Source organism: Odocoileus virginianus, chromosome 17, assembly GCF_023699985.2.
Source record: "Odocoileus virginianus isolate 20LAN1187 ecotype Illinois chromosome 17, Ovbor_1.2, whole genome shotgun sequence".
NCBI lineage: Eukaryota > Metazoa > Chordata > Mammalia > Artiodactyla > Cervidae > Odocoileus > Odocoileus virginianus.
This window is the reverse complement of record NC_069690.1, coordinates 53,299,833-53,322,492: the sequence shown is the minus strand read 5'-3', so window position 1 is coordinate 53,322,492 and position 22,660 is coordinate 53,299,833. Positions and strand designations below refer to the sequence as shown.

General features: G+C 57.3%; 3 protein-coding genes across 5 annotated transcripts; 1 reads left to right on the top strand and 2 right to left on the bottom strand.

Annotated features, from left to right (window-relative positions):
- Positions 1-317: 317 nt before the first annotated feature.
- GGA3 (golgi associated, gamma adaptin ear containing, ARF binding protein 3) lies at positions 318-14,837 on the bottom strand. Its single transcript, XM_020885816.2, is given in 19 exon segments — positions 318-1,983; positions 2,217-2,327; positions 2,431-2,600; positions 2,898-3,106; positions 3,303-3,598; positions 3,814-3,884; positions 4,194-4,433; positions 4,716-4,832; positions 4,938-5,019; positions 5,541-5,678; positions 6,025-6,105; positions 6,199-6,302; positions 6,461-6,584; positions 7,172-7,287; positions 7,290-7,347; positions 7,349-7,384; positions 8,613-8,688; positions 8,816-8,900; positions 14,491-14,837. Coding segments are annotated over 19 exon segments (2,265 nt in total). The 5' UTR covers positions 14,531-14,837; the 3' UTR covers positions 318-1,872.
- On the top strand, positions 14,812-18,059 carry MRPS7 (mitochondrial ribosomal protein S7). Its single transcript, XM_020885818.2, has 5 exons — positions 14,812-14,930; positions 15,481-15,672; positions 15,791-15,854; positions 16,218-16,385; positions 17,443-18,059. The coding sequence occupies exons 1-5, from the start codon at positions 14,848-14,850 to the stop codon at positions 17,662-17,664; spliced, it is 729 nt and encodes a 242-aa protein (XP_020741477.2). The 5' UTR covers positions 14,812-14,847; the 3' UTR covers positions 17,665-18,059.
- Positions 17,964-22,492, bottom strand: MIF4GD (MIF4G domain containing). Of its 3 annotated transcripts, none has more exons than XM_070479979.1 (6): positions 22,403-22,492; positions 21,000-21,131; positions 19,760-19,869; positions 19,425-19,580; positions 19,236-19,328; positions 17,964-18,727 (listed from the first exon to the last, which is right to left on the bottom strand). In XM_070479979.1, exons 2-6 carry the CDS (start codon positions 21,079-21,081, stop codon positions 18,500-18,502), a joined length of 669 nt encoding a protein of 222 aa, XP_070336080.1. In that variant the 5' UTR covers positions 21,082-21,131; positions 22,403-22,492; the 3' UTR covers positions 17,964-18,499. The 3 variants fall into 3 exon arrangements, with proteins under 3 accessions (XP_070336080.1, XP_020741480.1, XP_020741479.1); XM_020885821.2 differs by lacking the exon at positions 22,403-22,492 and adding an exon at positions 22,038-22,135; XM_020885820.2 differs by lacking the exon at positions 22,403-22,492 and adding an exon at positions 21,933-22,031.
- Between the last annotated feature and the right edge of the window lie 168 nt (positions 22,493-22,660).

The following is a 22,660-nucleotide window of genomic DNA, read 5'->3' as shown; positions in this document are numbered from 1 at the left end:
ACAGCGGAGTGACTCAGCCACACATATACATGTGTCCATTCGCCCCCAACTCGCCTCCCATCCAGGCTGCCCCATAGCGCTGACATTGAGCAGAGTTCCCTGTGCTGTCTATACAGTAGCTCCTTGTTGGTTCTCTCTCTCAAATACAGCAGTGTGTACATGTCCATCCCAAACTCCCTAACTAGCCCTTCCCCTCATCTTTCCCCTTAGCTTCTCTAAAAAAGGAAACAGTCTAGGAACTTATCTTTCAACAGAAACCTCAGGTGGCACCTTCCCCCACAGTGGGTGACTGGCACCTGTATTATAAAGATTCCAAATAGGGCAAAAATGGTTTTATTTAACATGCAGCAAAACAAGGGCAGCAGTTGATATATCCAGTAGTTTTTTGTCACAAAGTGACCTCAATAGTAATGAGTAACACTCATAAATAACTCTAAGTCTAAAGCTTATCGTAAAGGTACATTCCGCATAGTAGTCCCACAGAGCTTCCCAGGGCTGCAGCAGCCCATCTCTGGAGAGCTCTTGGATTTACTCCTTAAGGAGTGAAATGGATTCACTTTCGTCTGTCCTAATGAAGCAGTGAAACCTGCTCGCTGATGAGGGGAGCGGAGGGGGTGATGGCCTCTTGATTAAGGAAGCCTGGCGAGAGCAGGGAGGGCTGCTCCAGGGCTGCCTCTCCCTGGAGCTGGCTCTGGCTCATCCAGCTGAGCGTGGGTGAGCCACCTGCTCGTTCCCCAGTGGCGGGGTCTCACCTGCCTGTCGCCCCGTGAGGCCTAGCTGTAGCCAGTGGACGGAGCACTGTTGAAGCAATAGGGTCTGGTGACTCGATTCAAGCAAGGCCCCTAATCTCACCACCTCCAGACCCAACATGTCGCCGACAGTGCCCCTCAGCAGCTGGGGACACTCGGGGTCTCTGGGCAGCAGGTAAGGACGTAAGTTTAGTGCAACGCGCCTGATCCTGAGGCCTCCTGTTCCCAACCGCGAGCCACCCCGCAGGCCATCTGGTGGGAGGAGGGGGGCCAAAGCAGGACACAGGGTGCTGTCTTCCCCTTCAGAGGCGTGAAGGGCAGCACAGCGGTTTGTTCCAACGCTGAGCGAGAGGTAGTGAGTGAGTGAGATGGCCTGTTCCCGCGGCAGGAGGCACCCTTTCCCAGAAAGTGCTGGGCACCTGCTTCCGGAGAAGGCGCAGCACTGCTCGCTTCCGTTTCCTTCCCTAGTTGTGGTTCAGGCTGCCACAAGGCCAAGTTCTACTTCTAGCAGCTTGAGGCCCTTATCTTACTGTGATGTCCATAGGACACAGCCTGCCGCCGCCAGGGCCCAGCACAGCTCCCTGGAGGCCAGCCGTTCCAGGCTCACGCTGCCTACAGAGGGCAAGGGTGGCGGTCCGGCAGCACGCCAGCGCCCTGCTCTGGGCCCAGGGCCAGTGGGGAGCCTAGGCTGTGCCCTCCTCCCTGGAGCATGCCGAGGGGAAGCCTGGGTAGCAGTGGGGCTGAAAACTGGGGATGTGAGGATGTGGTCCTGGAGGGTCCTGAGTCTCTGCATCAGAGGATGCCAGCGCAAGGGGAAAACCCACTCCAGCCCTGGGGCCATGTCCCCAGGGGGCGGCGCAGCACCTGGGGCCACTCCCCGCTCCTGATGCACGTGGCCACTTCAAGTCACACAGGTAGATAAAAACAGGTCCTCTTAGGGGCTGAAGGAAGAGAGATCACAGCAGCGGCTCGGCTCCCAGCAGCAGCGGCCAGGGCCCCTGTTCCACATCAAAGCTCTCAAGCACAGCGGTTAGGATGTGAAGGAGGACCAGGCCTGGAGAGCCTCCCGTATTGGGGCAGCCTGCCTGGGCTCCAAAGTGCAGCCAACACGTGTCCTCTGGGGTCATAGGTTCCCCCACTGCTCCACAGGGGGGAACTGGTCCACCTCACCCACCTCGGTGCTCAGCTGCTCCCCCAAGGCAAAGGTCAGCCTGTACCGAAGCCTCGCCTTCTCCTGCAGCAGAGGGGCCGCGTGTCAAGACACCCCTTCTGATACCCTCAGGGTATCATGCTTTCATGGCAGGGGACACGCCCTGCTCCTACCACCCCATCCTCACTTGGTCATTGGGCCAGGGTGGAAAAGGGACATGGGAGAAGCAGTAACACTCCAGGCTGGGAGGCGGTGGACGCGGAGGTCTAAGCTGGGGCAGCCAGGGCTTCCCGCTGGGGTCCCCAGCTCCAGCTCACCTTCAGCGGGTTGGCCAGCAGCATGACCTGTGTGATGGCTGCAGGTGGCTGGATGGGGCTGAAAGGAGAGAGTTCTGTCCCAGAGGGTGGCTGCAACTTCACTTTCATTGACTAGAGAGAGAGACAGGCTCCTTTGAAGAGATGGCAGGTGCCCTTGAGGTGGAACGGGGTGTGGCACGTGGGTGCAGGAAGAAGCCCCAGGGGGCGGGGATACCTTGGGCACTGCGGCCTGCAGCACGATGCTCTTGATGGGCAAGGGAGCTGTGTTCAGCATGGACACCACCACCACCAGCACATCGGGCCGTCCTGGAGGGCACTCCTTGGCAAAATGGAAGAGGATGCGGAAGCCGTTTTTATCATAGGCCGTCACAGGAAGGGCACTGCCTGTGTGTGAGAACGGGGCAGGTGAGGGCATGGAGAGAGGTGGGCCTGAGACAAAGCACCGCAGCCGAGGGGAGGGCACGGCAACCCCGGGACCAGGAAGCTCCGGGCGGAGCCTGGGAAGAACCTCCTGAGTGCACAGCGGGGACAAGCACAGACTTGGGTGACAACGTAGGGTGGGCTGCATGTGGCTCTAAGGGACCCTGGCAAGAAGAGCCTGGACCCACCCACCCCTTGCATGCGGCCCAGAGCTCTGCAGGCTGGGACCTCTGCCCCTCACCCCGAGCCTCCAACACCTACTCGGTTTGATAGACTCCAGGGGCACGTGGACACTGGCCAGGGAGAGCTCGGGCCCCTTCACAGGGCTGCCCTGGGCCTGGAAGAGAGGGCTGCCGGGCCCCGTGGAGAGGGGGAGGAGAGGCCGAGCGGAGGTGCCGGTGGGGAGCAGAGGAGGGGCGGCAGCGCCTGGGAAGAAGCTGGAGGCGGCGGGTTTCACCAGGCCTGACGTCCTGGGCGGCAGGAAGGAGGACAAGGCGTGTCGAAGGCCAGGCAAAGCCGCTGACCACCCTGCACGGAGGCCCCCAGACTAGAGCCAGCTCTCCCCCCCCATCCCGGCTTCCAGATTCCAGCCGACCCACCAGACTGAGAGGGAACTCCCGCGACCCCCTGGGGCTGCCTCCCCAGCACCCCGCTCCCGCTCATTACACTTTGGCCTCTTGTAGAAGCTGGTCGAGGACATCCAGCTGGTGCAGGGTACTATTGCCCAAAGCAGAACCGTGGTACCCGGGGGTGATGGGCTTAGCCTTTGGGGCCGGAGCTGGGGCCAGGCCGGTGGAGAACAAGAAGGGGCCGGCTCCGTGGGCAGGAACTCCAGCCGGGACCACTGGGGCCTGGGGCCTGCCTGCGGGGGCCCCCGAGGGCTGCAGGAGAGGCCCATCTGCAGGGCTGCAGGCTCCCGGCCCGGGCTTGGAGCTGAAGAAGTCCAGGTCCGACTGCTCGCTCTGGGGAATGAGAGCGGGAGTGAGGTGGCCCTGCAGGCGGCGGAGGCTCCAGGCTCTCCACCCTGCCTGCCCCCCACGCTGTTCCCGGAGGCTGGGCTGAGCCCTCTGCACCAACAGCCGTCCAATGGACAAGGCGTGTGAAGCGCTGTGTGCGGGAGGGTGCCCGGGGCCAGGACAAGGCTGGCAAGGGGGGCAGACACAGCGCCCGCCCCTACCTGGAGCAGGGGCCACTGGCTGTTCCCAGCTGCCTCGGCGGGAGGAGCGCTGGGCACCGGGTCGGCGAGGCCTGAGGACAGAGGAGACGGCTGTGGTGGAAGAGGCTCTGCGCTAGGGCGGCCCCAGCCCCGCCTCACCTGAGGGAGGGTCACGTGACCACCAGGCTGTCCGAGGGTGAAGGGGTGTCCCCCATAGCTTCCAGAGGGGAACGGGCCCTCTTCCGTCTTTATGCTGCGGGGGTGCCTCCCGGGAAAGGGGAAAGCACAGCCAGACACGATGTCCACCCGAGGACACTGCCCTGGGCCCTCCTTCCCACCCTCGCTCAGCACCCAGGGTTCCCTCAGGCCTCCCCGCCCAGGGCAGCCCCCCTAGGACGCACCCAAGCAGAGTAGCTCCTCGTCCAGCAGGCTGAGGGCGTTGCTCGTGCTGCTGGGCCCTGAGGGCGCCTCGGGCTGGCCAGCCGAGTGGCTGCGCCCAGGGCCCGAGGCCTGGGGGGGCGGAGGGAGGACAGGGATGCTCGAGCTGGAGGGGGCGGGGGCCAGCGCTGGGGGTGGGCTGCTTGGTGCATCCACCTCAGCAAGGTCAATGAGAGTGCCTTGATGGCTGGAGCGGCCGTTTCCTGGATGGATGACGGAAGGGGACAGGAATCACTGGGGGCCCCTCCCAGGCTGCGCAGGGGAGGAGGGACCCTGAGCACAGCCTCTGGCCGCCTCCCAGAACACCTGTCCGGGGAGCGGTGAAGAGCTGGTGGAGGCGGCGGGTGGGGACACCCTGTGTGACCTCCTGGGAGGGGCTTGGAGTCCCCTCAGGCCTTTGAGCTAACACGGGGTCACTCTGCACTGGGGCCTGGCAGTGGGGACCCGGGCTGCTCTGGAGGGAGCAGGGAACCAGAACACTTTACCTTCCGAGTCAGGAATGGCTGAGGTCACCACCTCACCATTGACAACCTGCCCTTCAACGACTGTCTTATAAGAGTTGATGACCCGGGAGAGGTTGTCACTGGCCTGTAAAATGTCCCCTAGTACCGGAGAGAAACCTGTCACTCACGGCATGACGATGCCCCCACCACACACCATCCAAATCCCCGGGTCACCCCCTCAACTATCCTTCCCGTTCCACTCACCTAAACTATTGTCATTGTCCTCTGTCTCGCTGGCGAGTTTGAATAACGTCCGCCTCTTGTTCTCACACCGATCAAACAGCTCCTAATAGAGACCCAGCTGGGAAAACTCGAGCTGCCAGGAGATCACCCAACCCACCGTCCATACCAGTGTCCCAGCTCCCCTAGTATCATGGTCAGCTCCTGGCAGAGTCAGACTCTGCACACATACTTCCTGCCGCCAGCCTCGGCCACTCTGCATCACAAGACACCTGCTCAGGCAGGTCCCTTCTGGCAGGACCAGGACAGCAGGTCCCTTCCCGCCTCCCTGGCCGGCACATGCCTCAGAATTCAGAGTCTCATGTGACTGAGGACGGAGGAGTGCACTGGGGAACCAGGGTGGGCCTTTCTCTGCCCAAGCGTCCCCAGGCAGAAGGCGAGGTGGACAGCAGGGGCGTGCCCCGAGGCAGGTCTGCAGAGTCACGCAGACGGAGGGTGCATGGAGCGAGTCAGCCACGGCTCACATGAAAATGGGGGCGGCACCCCTCTCGGCCTGGCTGCTGGTGGAGGAGGGTCGCTGGGGTGTAGCACCGTCTCGGGGCAGGGATGCCCTCTCCTGGGGCCTACCTTCATGAGCTCCTTGTCTGCCTCCGCAGAGCCTTCTCTGCTGTAGTGACGCAGCATCTCACCAAGCAGCTTCACGCTGGTATCCACCTCCTCTAAGGTGTGCAGACGCTCGGTCACCTTCTGCACCCGCGCCTCATCCTGCGCCAGAGAGGACCAGGGAGCGAGAGCTGTGGACTCAGCCCACTGCCCGCCCCCAGACTCCGCCAGGGAGGGTGAACACCTGCCCAGGGAACATGCGGGCCAAGTCCCGCCCCACAGAAGCTCCTTTCAAAACGTGATTCTTGGGACTACTGGCCTCAGACCTAACCTACAGCTCTTCTTTCAAAGCAGCAGCCCGCCTGACCCCAAGCCTGACCCCATGACTCCCATTCCTCTCTCCTATCCACCCCCTGCTCCCACATGTGGGGGAGCCCTGGAGACAGGGGAAGGGACCGCTGCTCTGGGGCCACGGGCTCCTCCTCCCCAGGGCTCAGGGCCCACCCACCTCCTTCACCATGGACTTGATGAGCTTGTTGGCCTCCTGCAGGTCGTCTGGGTTTTTGCTTTTCAACAGCTTGGCTAAAAGCTGGAAGAGGAGGGCCTCAGAGGTGGAGGGAAGGCAGCACCCCACCGGGGCACCCTGGCACTGAGCGAGCCCACACCCCATCAAGGACTTTACCTTGGATTTCTCCTCGTCATCAAAAACGGGGTTTTTGGGACGAGGCGGTGGAGACGGGATCAGCGTCCTGTCCACAGAGATCAGCGGGTCGGAATGCACGATGCCTGAAAGGGGACGGAGCAGAGGTCGCACAGGCTGGGCCGCCCTGGTGCCCGTTCCCACACAGCAAGGGGCGCCCCCGGGGCCAGGCCTGCAGGCCGCACGCGCCTCAGCCCCTCAAAGCCCAGCCCAGTGCCCCCTGCTTGGGCAGACAGCCGCGTACCCTGTCTCTTCAACATGTGGTAGGCATCCTTGATCTTTGATTCTTCCGGCAGGGCCAACGTCCAGCTATAAAGCAGCTCAATAACCTTGGTCTTCACTTTCTCAGACACCCTGTCCCCCAGGTACTAAGGAGCAAAGGAAATGGGAAAACTGAGTGCGTGTAGCCTGGAGGCAGAGACAGAGGGAAGGCTGTGTTCACAGCAGTGAAATGGTCACTAATTGGCTACAATCCCCAGGTGTGAGCTGCAGGTGTGAGACAGCGCCGCCGGGGGAGGGGAGCGGCATCCAGGGGGCACAGCCTCCGGTCAGGCAGGGGGCCGTGAGCTTGTCACCGTGTTCACACAGAATAAGCCAGACACATAACTGCACTTTCTCTCGAAGGAGTGAACGAGAATGCCTTCGCGGTGAAGAAGTGTCCCGTCTGCCCAAGCAGGTGCCCAGAGCTGAAGCGACACTAGTGCGTGACCGTGGCGGCCACGTGACAGGTGAGGAACAGTGACTGCTGTCACGGGAGCCCGTCAGCGGGTTCACTGAGGCCGGGAGGTCCGCAGACGTCCCTGTGTGCACGTCTATCCTCAGCACGGCGTCCTCTGAGTACAGGACCCAGGGAACCCCGGACCTGGGGAGACGCTGGTTCGCATGGTGAAAGCCAGTAAGGTGGGAGCGGGGAGGAACACAGAAGTTCTGAGAAACGAAACTGCCACCGACTGACCTTCGGAGAGACGACTTTGATCAACTCATTCAGAAACCGGAACTTGCCCACTTCGTTATGGAGCCTCCTGCCGCAGTTCTTCATGCAGGCTTCCAGCACCTGGGGCACAGAGGCCGGCGCTCAGGCCAGGACCTGGCGCTCGACCAGACCTCACATGCTGGCGGCGCTGCATAAATCCTTGCCCAAGGAAGGACCTAACCAGAAGAGGCGGCCCTGGGGGACATCAGGGCAGTGGGATTACTCACAGAAGAGTTCCTCAAGGTGCAAACCCCTCCAGGGACGCTCAGCAGAAACTAAAGTAAAAAATGCTGAAGCCCAGTTAACAAGACAGTCAGACGGTCAGCCCTGGAGCAGGCCTGCCTGCAGATCCTGCCCTTGGGCTTCAGAGGTGAGGAGATGGGAGGCAGAGACCACACATTCCTCTTATTCAGGGTCCAGGGCTCTTTCCACAAGCTGAGCAACATGTTGGGCAGGCCGGAGAGATGTTTCAATTCTGTTTTCTTCATCTTAGACAGACATGCTATTTTCCCGCCCGCAGCCCCATCTATCTTCCTTCTGGGGCCTCAAGTTCTCAGGCGCTGCTATGGCGCCTGGTGCCTGAGTTTATGCCAAGGAGTGAAACACCCAAGTGCTGCCCTCTGCCCCGGCTTAAATCTTTATAAATCTGGGATATTCAACTGCACTACTATGGATGTTCTGGGCCAGTCACCTGTTCTGGGAGCCTGTCCTGGGCACTAGAAAGTGCTCAGGAGCCCCGGCCTCCACCCACATAGATGCCAGTAGCACCCCCTGACCTGTGACAAACAACAGTGTCTCCAGACACTGCCCTGTGTGACAGACCTGCCCCCGCTGGAGAACCAGGTTTAGTTAAGACTTCGCTCTATGGAGGACACGGCACAGGCATGCGGTAGGCTAAGTGCCTTTCCACAACATCCCCGCTCCCGCCCTTCCAGGAGCTGAAGGAAGTCAGGAGAGAACCCGGGCATCCTGGTTTAGGGGAGAGCCTGGAGGCGTCCCAGCACCGCACTCGGCTCCGCGATCTGAATCCTCTGAGTCTGAATAAACGCTAAGATCTGCCCACTGGGCTGATGCCTTCACTAGCGACCCGCATCATTTTTAGCTGCGGGACGAATTACACCTGGCCAGCTCTCACCTGGCAGGACAGCTCTGTCGGCCCCTCTGAGCCCCAGCCCGGGCCCCGGCCCTACCACTCTGCCTTGGCCTCTCCGCTTCTCCCATCACACCTTGTGCTCGCACTCAGCCATCCGTGATGCTTGGGCCTGGCACAGGGGCACACACGTCTGTGGAACAACTGACTGTGCAAGGTCCAGGTAAGTCTAGTTTGTATCCAGGACGCTCAGCTGGCTGAGGGCGTGAGCCCTGACCCCCTCAGAGATCCCAGCGGACTCGGGAAGATCCATCACCAGCACGAAAAACCTACCGTCAGGGCCTGGACCGCCTCCCATTCCTGCGGAGACTGGATCTTATGGGCCAGCAGTCGGACAGCGATCTGCGGCCTGAAGACGAGCAAAACCACACCTTGAGGACGTTGACCCCTGCCCACCTGGCCAGCCCTCCTTTGCCAATTTTTCACTTTACCAATCAACCGTCTCTCACCTGCCCCCTAACAGTTCCGAGACTCACCCTTCAAGCTCCTTGTTGATCTGATCACAAAAGCCAATTATGTATTCCCAGTCCTCCTGGCGGTTAGAAGGATTGGTGGCTTTATCTGGGGAGAGAACGAAGATGACGACTGTTACAAAGAGCAAGGAGGACACCGTGGAAGGTTTTCCTCACAGTTTTAAGGCACTGATGTGAAGAAATTTCTTCTCTAATAGAGCAGACTCAATAGTTTAGTCAGACAACAAGTCAAACACAAATACTTGAAAAAAATTTTTTTCTGGTAGTGCCACATGGCTTCTAGGATCTTAGTTTCCTGACCAGGGATTGAACCTGGGCCCCAAGCAGTGATAGAGCAGAGTCTTAACCCCTGGACTACTACAGAATTCCCTACAAATATCGCTTTCTGTCCAGTATTCTGAAAGTTACAAACGAAAGAGAAAACAAATCTGAAGCCTCTCGTTTTAAGGCAAGTTAATGACGTTTACTGAGCCCTCTAAGCACAGATTGTGCTGTCCGTCCCTGGGGTCACAGAAACAGAATCGAAGCCTGAGCAATCAGCATCTCTGAGTTTAAATGGTCTTCCACAAACAAGGACAAAGACAAGCACTGAAGGGTCACCCAGGGTTTAAACTCCAGGAGGTGAATGCCAAGTCTCCTAACACGTGGTGTGTGTCCTCTCTTCTCAGTCATGCCCAGATTCTGTGCTTAGAGAGGACGGCCCCAGCTGAGGGTGGTTAAATGCGTTCCCATCTCTGATTCAGATCTTGGAGTCGGCCTCTTCCAGAAAGCACTCTCAAGCTGTTTGCTAAATTTAGGGCTTCAGGTTCAGAAGACGAACGGAAGACTGAAGGCGTGTATCCTTTTTAAAGTCCAGGCTCCTCCAGCAGATTTCCGCCAGGGCCAAAAGCAGAGTGAGAGCCTTGAAAAAACCCTTCCCAAAAGGGGTGATGTTAGACGTTCCTGAATTCTGATTGCTCGTGACTGTGTTTCTTCACTTCCCTTTTCCTAATGTTAAAAATCACTAGCTCCACACTCAAATCCTAACAGGGACTCCGAGCCAGCCCCATCCCCACCCAGGCGTCACGAGGCAGCAGACGCCACCCAGTGGCATAGGGAAGACCCGCAGCGCCCAGCGCTGTGTGTGCAAGGCAGCGTTCCTACTCTGGAGGCCAGAAAATTCTGGTGGTTTAGGATCATATTTGGAGGAAAAGAGAGATGTCAGTCCTAAGTCTTGAAAAGAGAATTAGCAGGCCCTTGAAAATGTCATGCTTGGAGGGAAGGGAGATAAATTCTATCAAGAGGGGCTATTTGTTGCCACAGGGACCTACCAGCTGTCACCCTCCAGAGAAGCCCTGAGTGTCCCCGACCGGGTGCCTGAAATTTTCTCAGGTGTCAGGGTGGCTTTGTTACTGCTGCTGCTGCTAAGTCGCTGCAGTCATATCCGACTGTGCGACCCCATAGATGGCAGCCCACCAGGCTCCCCCGTCCATGGGACTTTCCAGGCGAGAGTACTAGAGTGGGGAGCCGCTGCCTTCTCCAGGCTTTGTTACTAATCCCTAGCACCTGAGATGCTTGGAGTTCCCATATGACATTAAGAGGGTGTAGGATACAAAAGAAAGATGGTCTGAGGAGCCATACCTGCCCCTGTCACTACAATCATTCTGGGAGCAGTCACACGCCTTCCACTGTTTGCCACTGGAAAAGCATGTCACAGACGCAGGGGACAACATGCACAGCCCCTCCCCTCCCCACACACAGACACAAAGCCATGGGCGTTCACCAAAAATGTGTCCTGCCCTCGGCTGCCACGACTCCATTTCTGCTTCCAGGAACACTCCCACCTACTTCTCACTTTCGTTCGACATCTCGAGAACCCCACTTCCTGTCCCCCAAGAGGCTCCCACCGAAAACCTGCAGGGAGCTCTTGGCCTACACATGAACACAAAGCCCTGGTTTCAGCCACGGTTCGCCCCACTTCTGAGTATTCCACCCCCCCACCTCCAGCCAGCTGAGACAGCAGAACTCAGTCACCCACAGGAACTGCAAGAACCTCTGGAGATAACTTGGGGTGACTCAGGCACTCCGTCTGCCCACTGCCTCCAGGCAGATGCACACACCCACCACCTACTCAACAATCTCCTTCACCTGCAGTGGAGGTGACGCCAGAACCTCCCCTGCAGATCCTGCCTTCCAGAACCGCCCCTCGGGACTCCAGGCTTCTATTCTGGGGTCTCTGTTGAAAGCCTTATGCTAGTCTGTGTCTCTGCCTCTATACATCCTGCTCTCATTTTCAACTCAATTCTATCACTAGCCATGACTGTCGTGGGACCTCTGGTCCAGGAGGGAGGGGAACAGCATTGGCCACCCCGCCCCAACACAGGTCAAACAGTCCAGTGACAAGTTCCACGTAGCAAGGACAAGGATGGAGGAGAAGTCAAGCGTCAAACTTTAGTGCGAAGGTCTTGAATAAAGGGAGACTTAGTCAACCACCAAGTCTTTTGTTAAACAGCCACAGAAAACTAAGTAGACAGCAAGTCAGGCCCTGGAGGAACCACAGGAAAAGTACAAGACTCGGATCCTACCCTTGAGGAGGTTACGCTCTTCTGGTGCGACGCATGAGAAACAACCAGAGCAAAACAAGACAGGGTGTAATTATAAGTGCTCACTTGGTGCAGAAACAAGTCTAAAAACACTCATCATTTCTCCTCCCTGACTTCCCTATTTCTATAAATGGTGCTACCATTTCAAGGCTCCTTCTGCCCCCAACCCCAGGCACCCAGGTCTGAAGGCTCCGTCTTCCCTCTCCTCATCCAATTTCATTAGTCAGTCCTAATCTCTTCCTTCTCCATGTCTTTACTATTTTTTTCCCCCTCGAGGCTAGTAGGGTCTTAGCTCCTCTACCAGGATTGAGCCCCGGCCCTCGACAGTGAAAGCGTGGAGTTCTAACCACTGACCTGCCAGGGAATTCACCTCAATGTCTTTTTGTGTGCTGTGCTCAGTTGCGTCCGACTCTTTGCAACCCCATGGACTGTAGCCCACCAGGCTTCTTTGTCCGTGGAATTTTCCAGGCAAGAATACTGGAATTGGTTGCCACCTTCTACTCCAAGAGATCTTACTGACCCAGGGATCAAACCTGAGTCTCTTGCCTCTCCTGCATTGGTAGGCATATTTTTTTACCACTGAGCCACCTGGGAAACCCCAGTGTCTTTTTAAAACTGTTTTTTTTACTCCTGCCCTGACCTCCTGATTTCTCACTTGCTTCCAGAACTTCTGCTCCAATCCATCCTATGTAAAACACCTATAGGAACCTTCCCAGAACACTGACTTAACAGGTACAGTATGAATGGGAATCTCTTAACTGGAGACACAGACTTCTTGGAGTGGAATTGGAGCCGGTCCAGAGTTTGGCTCTTCCTATCTCTCTTCCATGTTCCTACAGGAACGCCCTGCTTGAGTCAAACGTCTGTTACTGCATGCCCCAAACACAGTCTGCTCCCTCCACACCACTGTCTGCTGTTTTCTTAGCCTATTTTCCCATTCTTTAAGGCCCAGCTCGAGTGCCATCTCCCCATTGGGAGAACCATCTCCCATTTCACTTATCCCCAATTTCCCAAAATAAACTGTCTGTATTTTAGCATTTATGGTTCCTGCTTTTTTACTTAAAAATGCTTTATCCACTCCAGCACCACTATCATCAAACTAAAGGCAAAGCCTTTGAACTTAGTTTTCATTAACACCTCACACAGTAGGTATTCACTAAGCACTGATTAACTGCAGTAATGACAGGACGTTAGAGAAGGCTGAAGTCATCAAGAGATGGTTTATGGGGAAGGAGATGCCGGGATGGGTTTCAAAGCATGTAAAGGAGCACAGGGGAACAGGGCTTTCAGGAAAGGAGAGCAATGTGTGTTGGTGGGACAAGAACATCCAGCTGACCGAAGCAAGGAAGAATACCAGGAAGTCACAGAGAGGCAGAGGGGAGCAGCAGTGCAATGACCTGAGTAAGCAGAAGGGTTCTTCTGGGAGCAGAATTGGGCTGGGGGGGAGACCTGAGACCTGTCCAAAATGTCACTCTATGTAACAGGAAAGGGTCAAAGGCCAGTCTCAGCTCTAGTCTCTACAGATACCCTCCCTCTCCCCCATCACCATCTCCACTCTCCCTCAAAAACAGGTCTAAACTCTAAACCTAGCCTATCAGACTCAGCTGAGGTCATTTAAATTTCTCTGAAGTCCCCATTAACATCTGTAAATGGAACCAATTCCAGAGTATTTACATACAGTTGGGTGGCAATACTTTGGCCACCTCATGCAAAGAGTTGACTCATTGGAAAAGACCCTGATGCTGGGAGGGATTGGGGGCAGGAGAAGAGGACGATGCTGGGAGGGATTGGGGGCAGGAGAAGAGGACGACAGAGGATGAGATGGTTGGATGGCATCACTGACTCGATGGGCATGAGTTGGAGTGAACTCCGGGAGTTGGTGATGGACAGGGAGGCCTGGCGTGCTGCGATTCATGGGGTCGCAAAAAGTCGGACACGACTGAGCGACTGAACTGAACTGGGTGGCTCTGGGCAAGTGAACTGATTAGAGCCAAGGTGTCCTCTTTTGTGACACTGTGACACCAGTACCTACTTTGCTAGGATTCTTGATAAATGAACATCTCTGGAGCACTCTGAGCTCCTGGGAGAACAGTTCCATATACACAGAAGGCTTTGTGACTTGCCTGCAACTGCAGACCTTGCAAATGTAACCTACGTTCAACCACCTGAACAGGGTTGCTTATGAAGGGGAGTCAGGCAGTTGGAGGAAGCGGGCATCACCCCTCAAGAGGCGGCAGGCTCTAGTAAATAACTGACAATACACAAGGCAGCGTCTAGGCTCCAGCCTTCTTATCACCCTGCGCAATTTGTCTTCACTTAAACAGGCCTCCAGGGGCCTCCTCTAGCCCATACTTAGTAAACTCAACGTATTAAATGCCAAATGCAACCTGCTAAGGTTATCCTGTATTTCCTCAATAGCAATATGAGTGAGCAATCATAGCAATAGGCCGCTATAACTACACTATCAGGCTGCGTCTCTCAGCTTTGCTGAGTAGTTTACCAACGAATGACTCGTTAAGACATACGGGGGGTGGGGAGAAGGGTCCCGCAACAGAGCTTTCATCATGCTTCGGTTACTGCAGGGAAAAGTACTTTTTTTTTCCTCTCTCTCTGGATTATTTTCACTTCAAACATTCAGCCTGCGCGAAGCAGTCACTTCTGGAATACACGGTCAAAATTCTGAAGCTATGTGGGTATGCACAGTACCACCCACCGCTCCCGGAGGTTCAGCCCCAGTTCGGAGCTTTCCCCTTCGTCGGAAGAGCGCAGGGGTCCCGGAGTCACGGCCTTGCGCGGCCCCTCCAGTTTCCCCAAAGCGCCGATGCATGTCAGCCTGAAGCACTTGGCTGTCACTTTCCCGGAGCCCGCGAGGCCCGAGCTCACCGCGCAGGGCGCAGGAACGAGAGGAAGCGCGCGGCTCAGAGAGCACGGGCCGGGCGGCCCCGCTGAGGAAGGGGCGCGATCCAGGGGCGCTCGCGGCACGAGCGAGGCTTGGCGCGGGCTGCCGGGCGGCGCCACCGCACGGTCGGGGGAGGGGACCGCGGGCTGGGGAGAGGGGCGGCTCGAGCGCGAACAGACTCGGCCGCGGATACTCACTCAGCCAGGACTCCAGACTCTCCCCTTCCGCCTCCGCCATATTGCAGCCGCCCGGGCCGGCCCAGCGGCCTCAAACCTCGCGAGGACCTGAGAGAGATGAGCCGGGGCGGGGCCTGCATAGGGACCTGAGAAGACAGAGCGCCGCCGCCTAGGATCTTGCCAGGCTGCGACGGATAATGCGAGGGCGAGCGTTTCCTTTTTGACTATCCGCCTTAGACCTCGGAGTGAGAGACTCTTTAGACCCAGATTAACAGGGTGATGCGCAGATCTTGGACCCCGTAGCTCCTTTCCCCTGTCTTCAGTCACTCGCTCAGGCACGCCGAGGGCAGTCTCCGTGGGGTCCTGCTGGTAGCCAAGATGGCTGCCCCCACGGTGAAGGTTGCGCGAGGGTGGTGGGGCTTGGCTTTCGGCGTGCGGAGGGCTGTCCTGCGGCTTCCAGGGTGAGAGGGTGGCGGGCAGCTGGGAGGCCTCTTGGGTCTTCACGGAGAGACCTGCTGGGAAGGAAAGAGGGGTGCCACAGGCAAGCCTCGCGGGGACCTGGAGAGAGCCTTGGGGGGCCGGGGTAACTGAGTACAATCCTCCTTAAATCGCTGCGTGAGTTTGGGTCAATCTGAAAGCTTAGTAGTTGCTCCCTGCCTGAGAAATTCTCACTTGGATCTGAAAGTGTGATCTTTCTAAAGAACTCAGAACTGGGGTTTCCTTTGCTGGGAGGTGGGGGGAGAGGTGCATAGGCGAATTGTCTATCTTGACGTTCAGAAGCCTGTTTTTACTGTTGGCACTTGAGCAGCAGACCTTCCTGGCCTCTTTAGGGGAAGTCCTCCTACCTCTTGGGACAAGAGCCAGAATTACTGCAGCTCAGCTTTGTCTGGCGGTCTCCCCGCTGCTCGCTTGGCGGCGGTTTGGCATACATGCCTATTGTTAAGTCAAGCCTTTTCACTTGAGTCAGCTTTTGCCCTCCACTTCCTCTCTCCCCCTCCCCCTCGCCGCCAGGCTAACCCTAGTGAGGTGGAGCCGCTATGGCCCTGAATACCAGGATCCTCAGATTGACAAGGAATATTACCGCAAGCCCTTGGCCCAGCTGACTGAGGAGGAGACGTATGAGCGGGAGCTCAGGAAGACTCAGGTTATCAAAGCTGCCCCAGCCACGAAAACAAGCTCCGTGTTTGAAGACCCAATGATCAGGTTAGCAGAAAACAAACTTTTGTTCCACAGAGTGGGACTATACGGGGGAAGGCGGAAGGATATACAGTAAGGATTCTGTGACAGCCTTGGGAACCTAAACAGCTTTTTCTTCTTAAAGTAAATTCACCAACATGATGATGAAAGGAGGAAACAAAGTACTGGCCAGATCCCTCATGACACAGGTAAACAGTACCTCTTTGTCATCTTTGTTTTCCCCGTAGTTTTGTGTTTGGCTCTTTCATCTTAACATAAAAAAGAATGGATTTTGTACCTGTCATTAAAATGAGTTTCTCTGTACTTACGTGTGGGAGTAGAGGCTTTAAGAAGTCCTACAGGAGTCAACCACTGCCATCCCCCAGCCCCGCATTACAAATCTTCGCTCATTCTTCTGTCCTGGTCCAGGGTTTTTGTTTCAGAAGTACTAAGGGAATAGCTGGGCAGCTATAGAAGAACAGGATGATGGGAGTAAAGGGCAGGGTCCTAGCCCAGCTGGGTGAACCCTTTAGGGACTCTGGGGCATCCTCTTCCACTGTATCCCTTTGCAGACCCTGGAAGCTGTGAAAAGGAAGCAGTTTGAGAAGTACCATGCTGCTTCTGCAGAGGAACAGGCGACCATCGAACGCAACCCTTACACCATCTTCCATCAAGCACTGAAAAACTGTGAGCCTGTGATTGGGCTGGTACCCATCCTCAAGGGGGGCCATTTCTACCAGGTGAGTGGTCAGAGTGGGAAAGCAGGGCTGCTCATATGTGAAATGGTGGGGGTAGATTGGGGGTACTTAGAGTTGGACCAAGATTGATAGCTTTCTTGGGACTGCAGAGTGCCAAGGTCTTCTCATCTCAGTCCCATGGAATAAAGATTACAGGCAGAAGATGGAAGAGAGCCAAAAAAGTATCTAAATGACCTCTTTCGAAGGTTCACAGTACTTCCGCCATTGCCCCTTCTGTCCAGCATTCTGTGTTCCAAACTATAAGTTTCTGACGGTGAGGAGCTATGTTTATACCTCATCTTTATACATCAGTGTCTAACATAGTGTTTGACTGATGCTTCATCACGGTTTAACTGAACTAGGTGAAGTGAAGCATTAGTCACTCAGTTATGTCCAACTCTTTGCGACCCCGTGGACTGGGGCTTGCCAGGCTCTTCTGTCCATGGGATTCTCCAGCCAAACTTATTGGAGTGGATTGCCATTTCCTTCTCCAGATCTTCCTGACCCAGGGATCGAACTCGGGTCTGCTGCATTGCAGGCAGAGTCTTTACCATGTGAGCCACCAGGGAAGCTAGCATTTAATCACAGTTCATTGTCATAAGTGGTTGTTCTTTCCTTTCTTTTTTAAAAAATATATATATTTGTTTTGTCTTTCCTTTTTCAGTGTAAACCTCATAAGGGTAGAGACTTTCTTGATGCCTGTGTCCCTAGGGTCTGGCGAGAGACCTGTTTCTAGACACTCATGATGTGTGTTGGCTAAATCATGCCAGCTGACAGGGCTTTTCCCAGTGGTGCTTTTATCAACTTGGCTGAACTCCCTTTAGAGGTGAAGGAGGCCAGTGCTCAAGAAGTGTTTGTTTGATGAATGCCTGTGTCTGCTGCACTGAGGTCAGCCAGGGGCGAGAGGAGCTCAGAGAGGAGCAGTCAGGCCCTCCTCCTCAGCAGCCTTGCCAGGGCTGACCCCGAGTGGAGGTGTGGCTACTTATCAGAGCTCTGGCAGGAAGGAGGCTGCAGTCCTAGCAAGTTCTCAGACTGACTTGCCCTGTCCCGCCTTGCCCAGGTCCCCGTGCCGCTGGCTGACCGGCGTCGCCGCTTCCTGGCCATGAAGTGGATGATCGCCGAGTGTAGGGAGAAGAAGCCCCGGCGGATGCTGATGCCAGAGAAGCTGTCTCAGGAGCTGCTGGAGGCCTTCTACAGCCGGGGCCCTGTGATCAAGAGAAAGCACGACATGCACAAGATGGCCGAGGCCAACCGCGCGCTGGCCCATTACCGCTGGTGGTAGAGTGTGGGCGGGGGGTCTGGGAAGACGGCAGCATGGTCTGCTGCCGGAACAGTGTGAGCCACTGCGCCGCTGCAGAACGCCTGTGGGTTAAGGGCCGGCGGACCTCCTGACAAGCACGGAGCCGCACGTCCGTTGCCTGTTAGTCATTTCTCTAGGGGCTGGAACTTGCTCTCCCTGTCCCATCTTCTTGGAAAGAGGGGGCATATCAAGTTGGATTTCCTCCTAAGAAACCTAGGGCTCACCCAGCCTTCTCTTCCTTCAGCTTGGGGTGGACCTTTGGGTAATATGAAGAGAAGCAGTTTTAGTATCAGAAAGAGTTTATTAGAAAATTCTCGTCCTGAGCTGGTGTAACACATGATATGGTATTACGATTCATTAAAACCAACTGGAGGAAATACGCTTGGTTCTAAAGTGGTCCTTGTACAGAATGTATAAAAAGCAGTCACTGGTGTGACTCTGCCTGTCCCGTTTGATATCCCTAAGTGTCCCCACCAATGGCTCTGGGCACCCATTTTACAGGTGGGGAAACTGAGGCACCAAGATAGCTATTGCACCGATGGTTCCACAGGGCAGTGCTTGTCAGGAGTTGCCCAGGTCAGAGGTGAGGGGAGAGAAAGGCTGGTGGGATTGCGGGGCAGGTGTGCTTCTGTCTTCCCCAATCCTGGAATCGGAGGGAAGGTGCTCAGGGCAGGACCACTGCATTAAGTGGGAAACATCTCGGGTGCTCCTGAAAGTCTGGAAGGGAAGTCGTCTTTGGCAGAGGTGAAGACTCCACTGCCAGGTTGGAAGGTGGGCAGAAGAAAGGCCGGCACCCCTGGGGAGGAAGCCTGGAGGCCTAGTCAGAGAGCTCGCTGTAGTAATATTTGTGGGCAGCCGGGGTGGTCTTCCAGCCGGCTGCCCGGAACTCGATGATCTCCAGCAGCAGCAGCTGGGCCAGGGAGCTGAGGCCAGCTGGGAGCAGGAAGCCATCCCGGATCAGGACAAAGAGCTCATCCATGCGCTGCCCGTTCATCTTCTCCAGCTGCTCCCCGACCCGATGCAGCTGCAGCACCAGGCAGTCCACCTGCAGGGGCAGCAGGAGGCGACCCCGACACGGGCCCCCCGTCACACACAGCAGCCATTTACTGAGCGCTCACTGTGCCAGGCTCTGGGCTCGGCCTGTGCACACGTTTCCCTGTTTCATCCTCACATGACCCGGTGGGCACTGTCTCTGCCTCACATGAGAGGAGCAAGCTCAGAGACTTGCCTCGGACCTCTCACCGGGGCCAGGGTGGACACAGGCCCTGTTCCCAAATGCTTCTCAAGCCCACTCCCCCTGCCCCCCGCCCCGGGTTGGTTTCTGGGCCACCAGTATCCACAGCTGCTTTCCTACTGGGAACACAGCCTCTGAACCAGGAGGTCCTAGCTGCGCTGCACTCCAGATAACCCCAGACCTAGCAGTCTGTCCTGTAACCCCGACAGGCCGTGAACACCCCCACCAGGTTCCTGCCCCACAAGTGAGTCTCCATGGACAGGGGCAGGCACTCCGAATTGAGCCCACCTCCGCAGTCTTTAGTAGCAGGGCCACTCACCTCCTCCTCCTTGCTCAGGCTGTCGGGCTGGGCCAGCCGGAAGAGGCAGTCGTATACGGGGTTCACCAGGGCCATCATGGGCATGTTGTTCACCTGCAAGGGGACAGCAGGGGCCAGAGCACTGGCTTAGTGGCGCAGGAGACAGGTGGGCCGCCTCTGCTGCACCGGGTGTGGCTGGCGGGGCCTCACCCTCAGGTAGTCAAAGATGTTGCAGATAAAGGTGACGTAGCAGACCCAGCCCTGCAGGGAGCGGGCTCGAAGCTGCTCCCGAGTCTGGTACTCCTGCTGCAGCCGGTTGAGGAGTCCACGGCGGAAGACACTCTGGCCCGCTTGCTTGCTCTCTGCCTGTGAGCCAGGGAGAGGGAAGGGCAGTCCCGGGGCCCAAGCTTCCCAGGCCGAGGCCCCTGCTGTCCTCCTCTCTTGCCTCTGAGGCCAGCCCTTTGCATCTCTGCCCTGCTGGCCTCTGCCCACTTCAGAAGCACCTTCCTCAAAGCGTCTCCCCTTCTCTACCAGCCCCACCCAACCTGAATGATGGCGTAGCACATGCGTCCTGCTTCCTTGCTGAACACACTGTCCTGCAGAGAATGGTCCACAATCACATTGGCCACTTTCTCCAAGTCCACGGCACCTGGATCTAGGGTAAAGACAGGTGGGGAGTCTAGAGCTGCTTAGTTATATATGCCTCCACCTGCTTCTAAAGGATTTGAGGTGTTCACTGAGGAGCACTCCCATTATATACTTCCACTGCTGGGAAAGACTGAGGGCAGGAGGAGAAGGGGACGACAGGGGATGAGACGGCTGGATGCCATCACCGACTCGATGGACATGAGTTTGGGTAATCTCCGGGAGTTGGTGATGGATAGGGAGGCCTGGCATGCTGCAGTTCATGGGGTCGCAAAGAGTCGGACACGACTGAGCAACTGAACTGAACTGAAAGAGGGAATTCCCCGGAGGTCCAGCGTTTAGGACTCTGCTTCCATTGCAGGGAGCGCTGGTTCGATCCCTGGTCAGGGAACTAATCCTGCAAGCCATGCAGTTTGGCCAAAAAAAAAATAGAAAACAGGAACCATCACACAGGAGCAGCTGCGGCCATGAGCCACCTGGCGGCCCAATCAGAGAAAACAGGGTCATGTGACTGAGAAAGAGTCAAAGAGCGCTCAGTTTTTTTAGGACACGTCTTTTCCTGGCACTAGGTTGAAGATGGAACACTGACAACCACTTCATGGAAGAAGGTGTTCTTACAACACACACATGAACCCCTGACAAAAGTGGGCCAGGGAGGGCCTCTCTGCAGGCTTAGCTTGGCATGCTACGGGCATTGCTAATAGTTCGCTGAGTCAAACTTCTGTCCTGAGTGCTGCGGGAGGGCCTTGGCCCAGGACAGTTAGTGGAGCTCTTCTGCCAAGCAGAACACTCCATCTTCTGTCCCAAGTCATGCAGCTCCGCATATTCAAGAGAGGGGCTACAGCAATGCAGAAACCAGGTCCAGCGTAAAGACTTAAGGGGCAGGAACTGGTTTTTCTGTGCCTCACCCTCCTTTCCTGGGTACTTTAAAAGCACTTTACAGTCTGAGGGGTGACTATGATCTATGATTCATACTTCCAAATACTAGCCTAAATGTCTTCCAGTTCCAGAATTATGTTGCGGACTCCTCTCAGAAAGTGAAGGGAGAGGGTGGCGCATTCCCAGGCTCAGCCCAGTTCTCTGGTCCTGTCCCCCTCTCTGGTGCTCTGGAGCAAGGCTCAGGGGGCTCCCCGTGCTCACCTTTGAGAGCTGTCTTCAGCAGCTGCTGGGTCTCTGCATCAAAACACTGGATTTTATACTCCTCTCTACCCGGCTCCCCCATGACTATCCAGCCGCAGCAGCTCTTTACTGGGGTGGGACTAAGGACAGCACCTGGGTGGGGGGAGAGGCGAATGGAGAGGTCTTAGGTGTGGAGCTCAGAGGCAGGGCTCCCAGCCCTATGGCCCCTGGATAGGGCTGGGCAGTCCATGGCATTCAGATGTTGGCTGGGCGCCCACCAAGCTTGGCTTCTGGTGGAGATTGGGCACCAGCCAGGCACCTGCTGCTCAGTTAAAGAATCCTGATAGTCTCTGGGATTACACAAGAGTAAAGAGATGAAGGGTGAATGTGTCTGCCCTCTAGTCTGCCTCAGGGTTATCCTTTGGGATACCAAAGCTGGGGTGGGGTCTTGTGCACTGAGATGCGGGGGTGGATGCGTGGATATCAGACACTTTCCACGCCTGTAGAAGACGACCTAGAAGCTACCGGTCCACCACGGCTCCCGGCGAGTGAGAGGGCCGGGGCTCCAGGCTGTGGGCATCTGTCCCAGCAGGGTTGCAAGCCCCTCTCCCCATCCCTCTCCCTTATGTCAGAATCCTCAGCCCAGAAAGCCCAGCCTCGGGCTGGGGCCGGCCAGAGGGCTGGGTGCCGCCTTGACTCCCCTTGTACCGGCCAGTTTCTCCCCGGGACGGACTGGTTAAACTGGCCTTCCAAGGGGCAGAAACCTGGTCCTGCCCTCTCACGAGGTGGGTAGTGCTGAGAGTCCTGAGCTCCATTCTGAGCCTTCTTCTTAAGGAGGGGAGAGAGGTGACGTGGCCCCCAAAGGTGGTCCCCGCTGGAGTCTCCCCTCCGGACTCGGCGCCTCCCCCCCCCCCCACCCCCGGCCAAAGGAGCGGATCTTAAGGGTCTCCAGACCTGGGCAGCTTTCCTAAATCCGGAACGCCCTTCCCGGCGGCTCAGTGGAGCCCGCCGTCCGGTGTCCCGCGAGCTGTAGGGGTGGCGAGAGAGCCGGCGACCCACCTGCCGCGCCGGCGCCGCGCCCGCGTGCCCGGAGGCCGCTCGGCCGACATCGTGCGCGCGCCCAGCGTCCGCGGCGCTGCAGGCTGGGCCGCTGGCGCCTCGCCGCCGCTGAGGTCATTTCCTAGCGCTAGGGAGGGGCGGGGCCTCGGGCGGCGGGGCGGGGCCTCGGGCGGCGGGGCGGGGCCTCGGGCGGCGGGGCGGGGCCTCGGGCGGCGGGGCCGGGCCGGGCCGCTCACGAGCGCCCCCTGCCGGAGCCTCGACGACGCTGCCCTCGCCAGCTGGCCGCGCCAGCTCAGAGGTTCCAGACGTGGGACGGCGTAGGACGCCCGCGACACTTGCCCCCACCGCCCCCTTCCGCTCCTCACCTCGTTCTCCCCGGGCCTCTCCGGGACCACGCCGGCTCGCGGGCGCCAGGTCGGACCTGCTCGTCGGCCTGCGTGAAGCCCTCGGTCTTGAGCGGTGGCACCCACCCCGCCCCGCCCCACGCCGGGGCTGAAGTTAAAATGGGGTCAGGAGCCGGGCCCGGCCAGCGGCGTAGGAGGGGCCTGCGGTCCGCAGCTGGGCGGTAGGCGCGGGGAGCAAGGTGGAAGGGCAGAGCAGACGGCGGGAGGGGCCGGACCTCA

What these genes read in the sequence shown, in the direction of transcription:
- MIF4GD (XM_070479979.1), bottom strand. Translation starts at nt 21,081, where the DNA reads ATGGGGGAGCCGGGTAGAGAGGAGTATAAAATCCAGTGTTTTGATGCA. An exon ending in TGTGCTACGCCATCATTCAG is followed by an intron (nt 19,581 to 19,759) that starts GTTGGGTGGGGC and finishes CCTGGCTCACAG; the next exon opens with GCAGAGAGCAAGCAAGCGGG. An exon ending in ACATCTTTGACTACCTGAGG is followed by an intron (nt 19,329 to 19,424) that starts GTGAGGCCCCGC and finishes GTCCCCTTGCAG; the next exon opens with GTGAACAACATGCCCATGAT.
- MRPS7 (XM_020885818.2), top strand. Translation starts at nt 14,848, where the DNA reads ATGGCTGCCCCCACGGTGAAGGTTGCGCGAGGGTGGTGGGGCTTGGCT. An exon ending in TTTGAAGACCCAATGATCAG is followed by an intron (nt 15,673 to 15,790) that starts GTTAGCAGAAAA and finishes TTCTTCTTAAAG; the next exon opens with TAAATTCACCAACATGATGA. An exon ending in CCAGATCCCTCATGACACAG is followed by an intron (nt 15,855 to 16,217) that starts GTAAACAGTACC and finishes ATCCCTTTGCAG; the next exon opens with ACCCTGGAAGCTGTGAAAAG.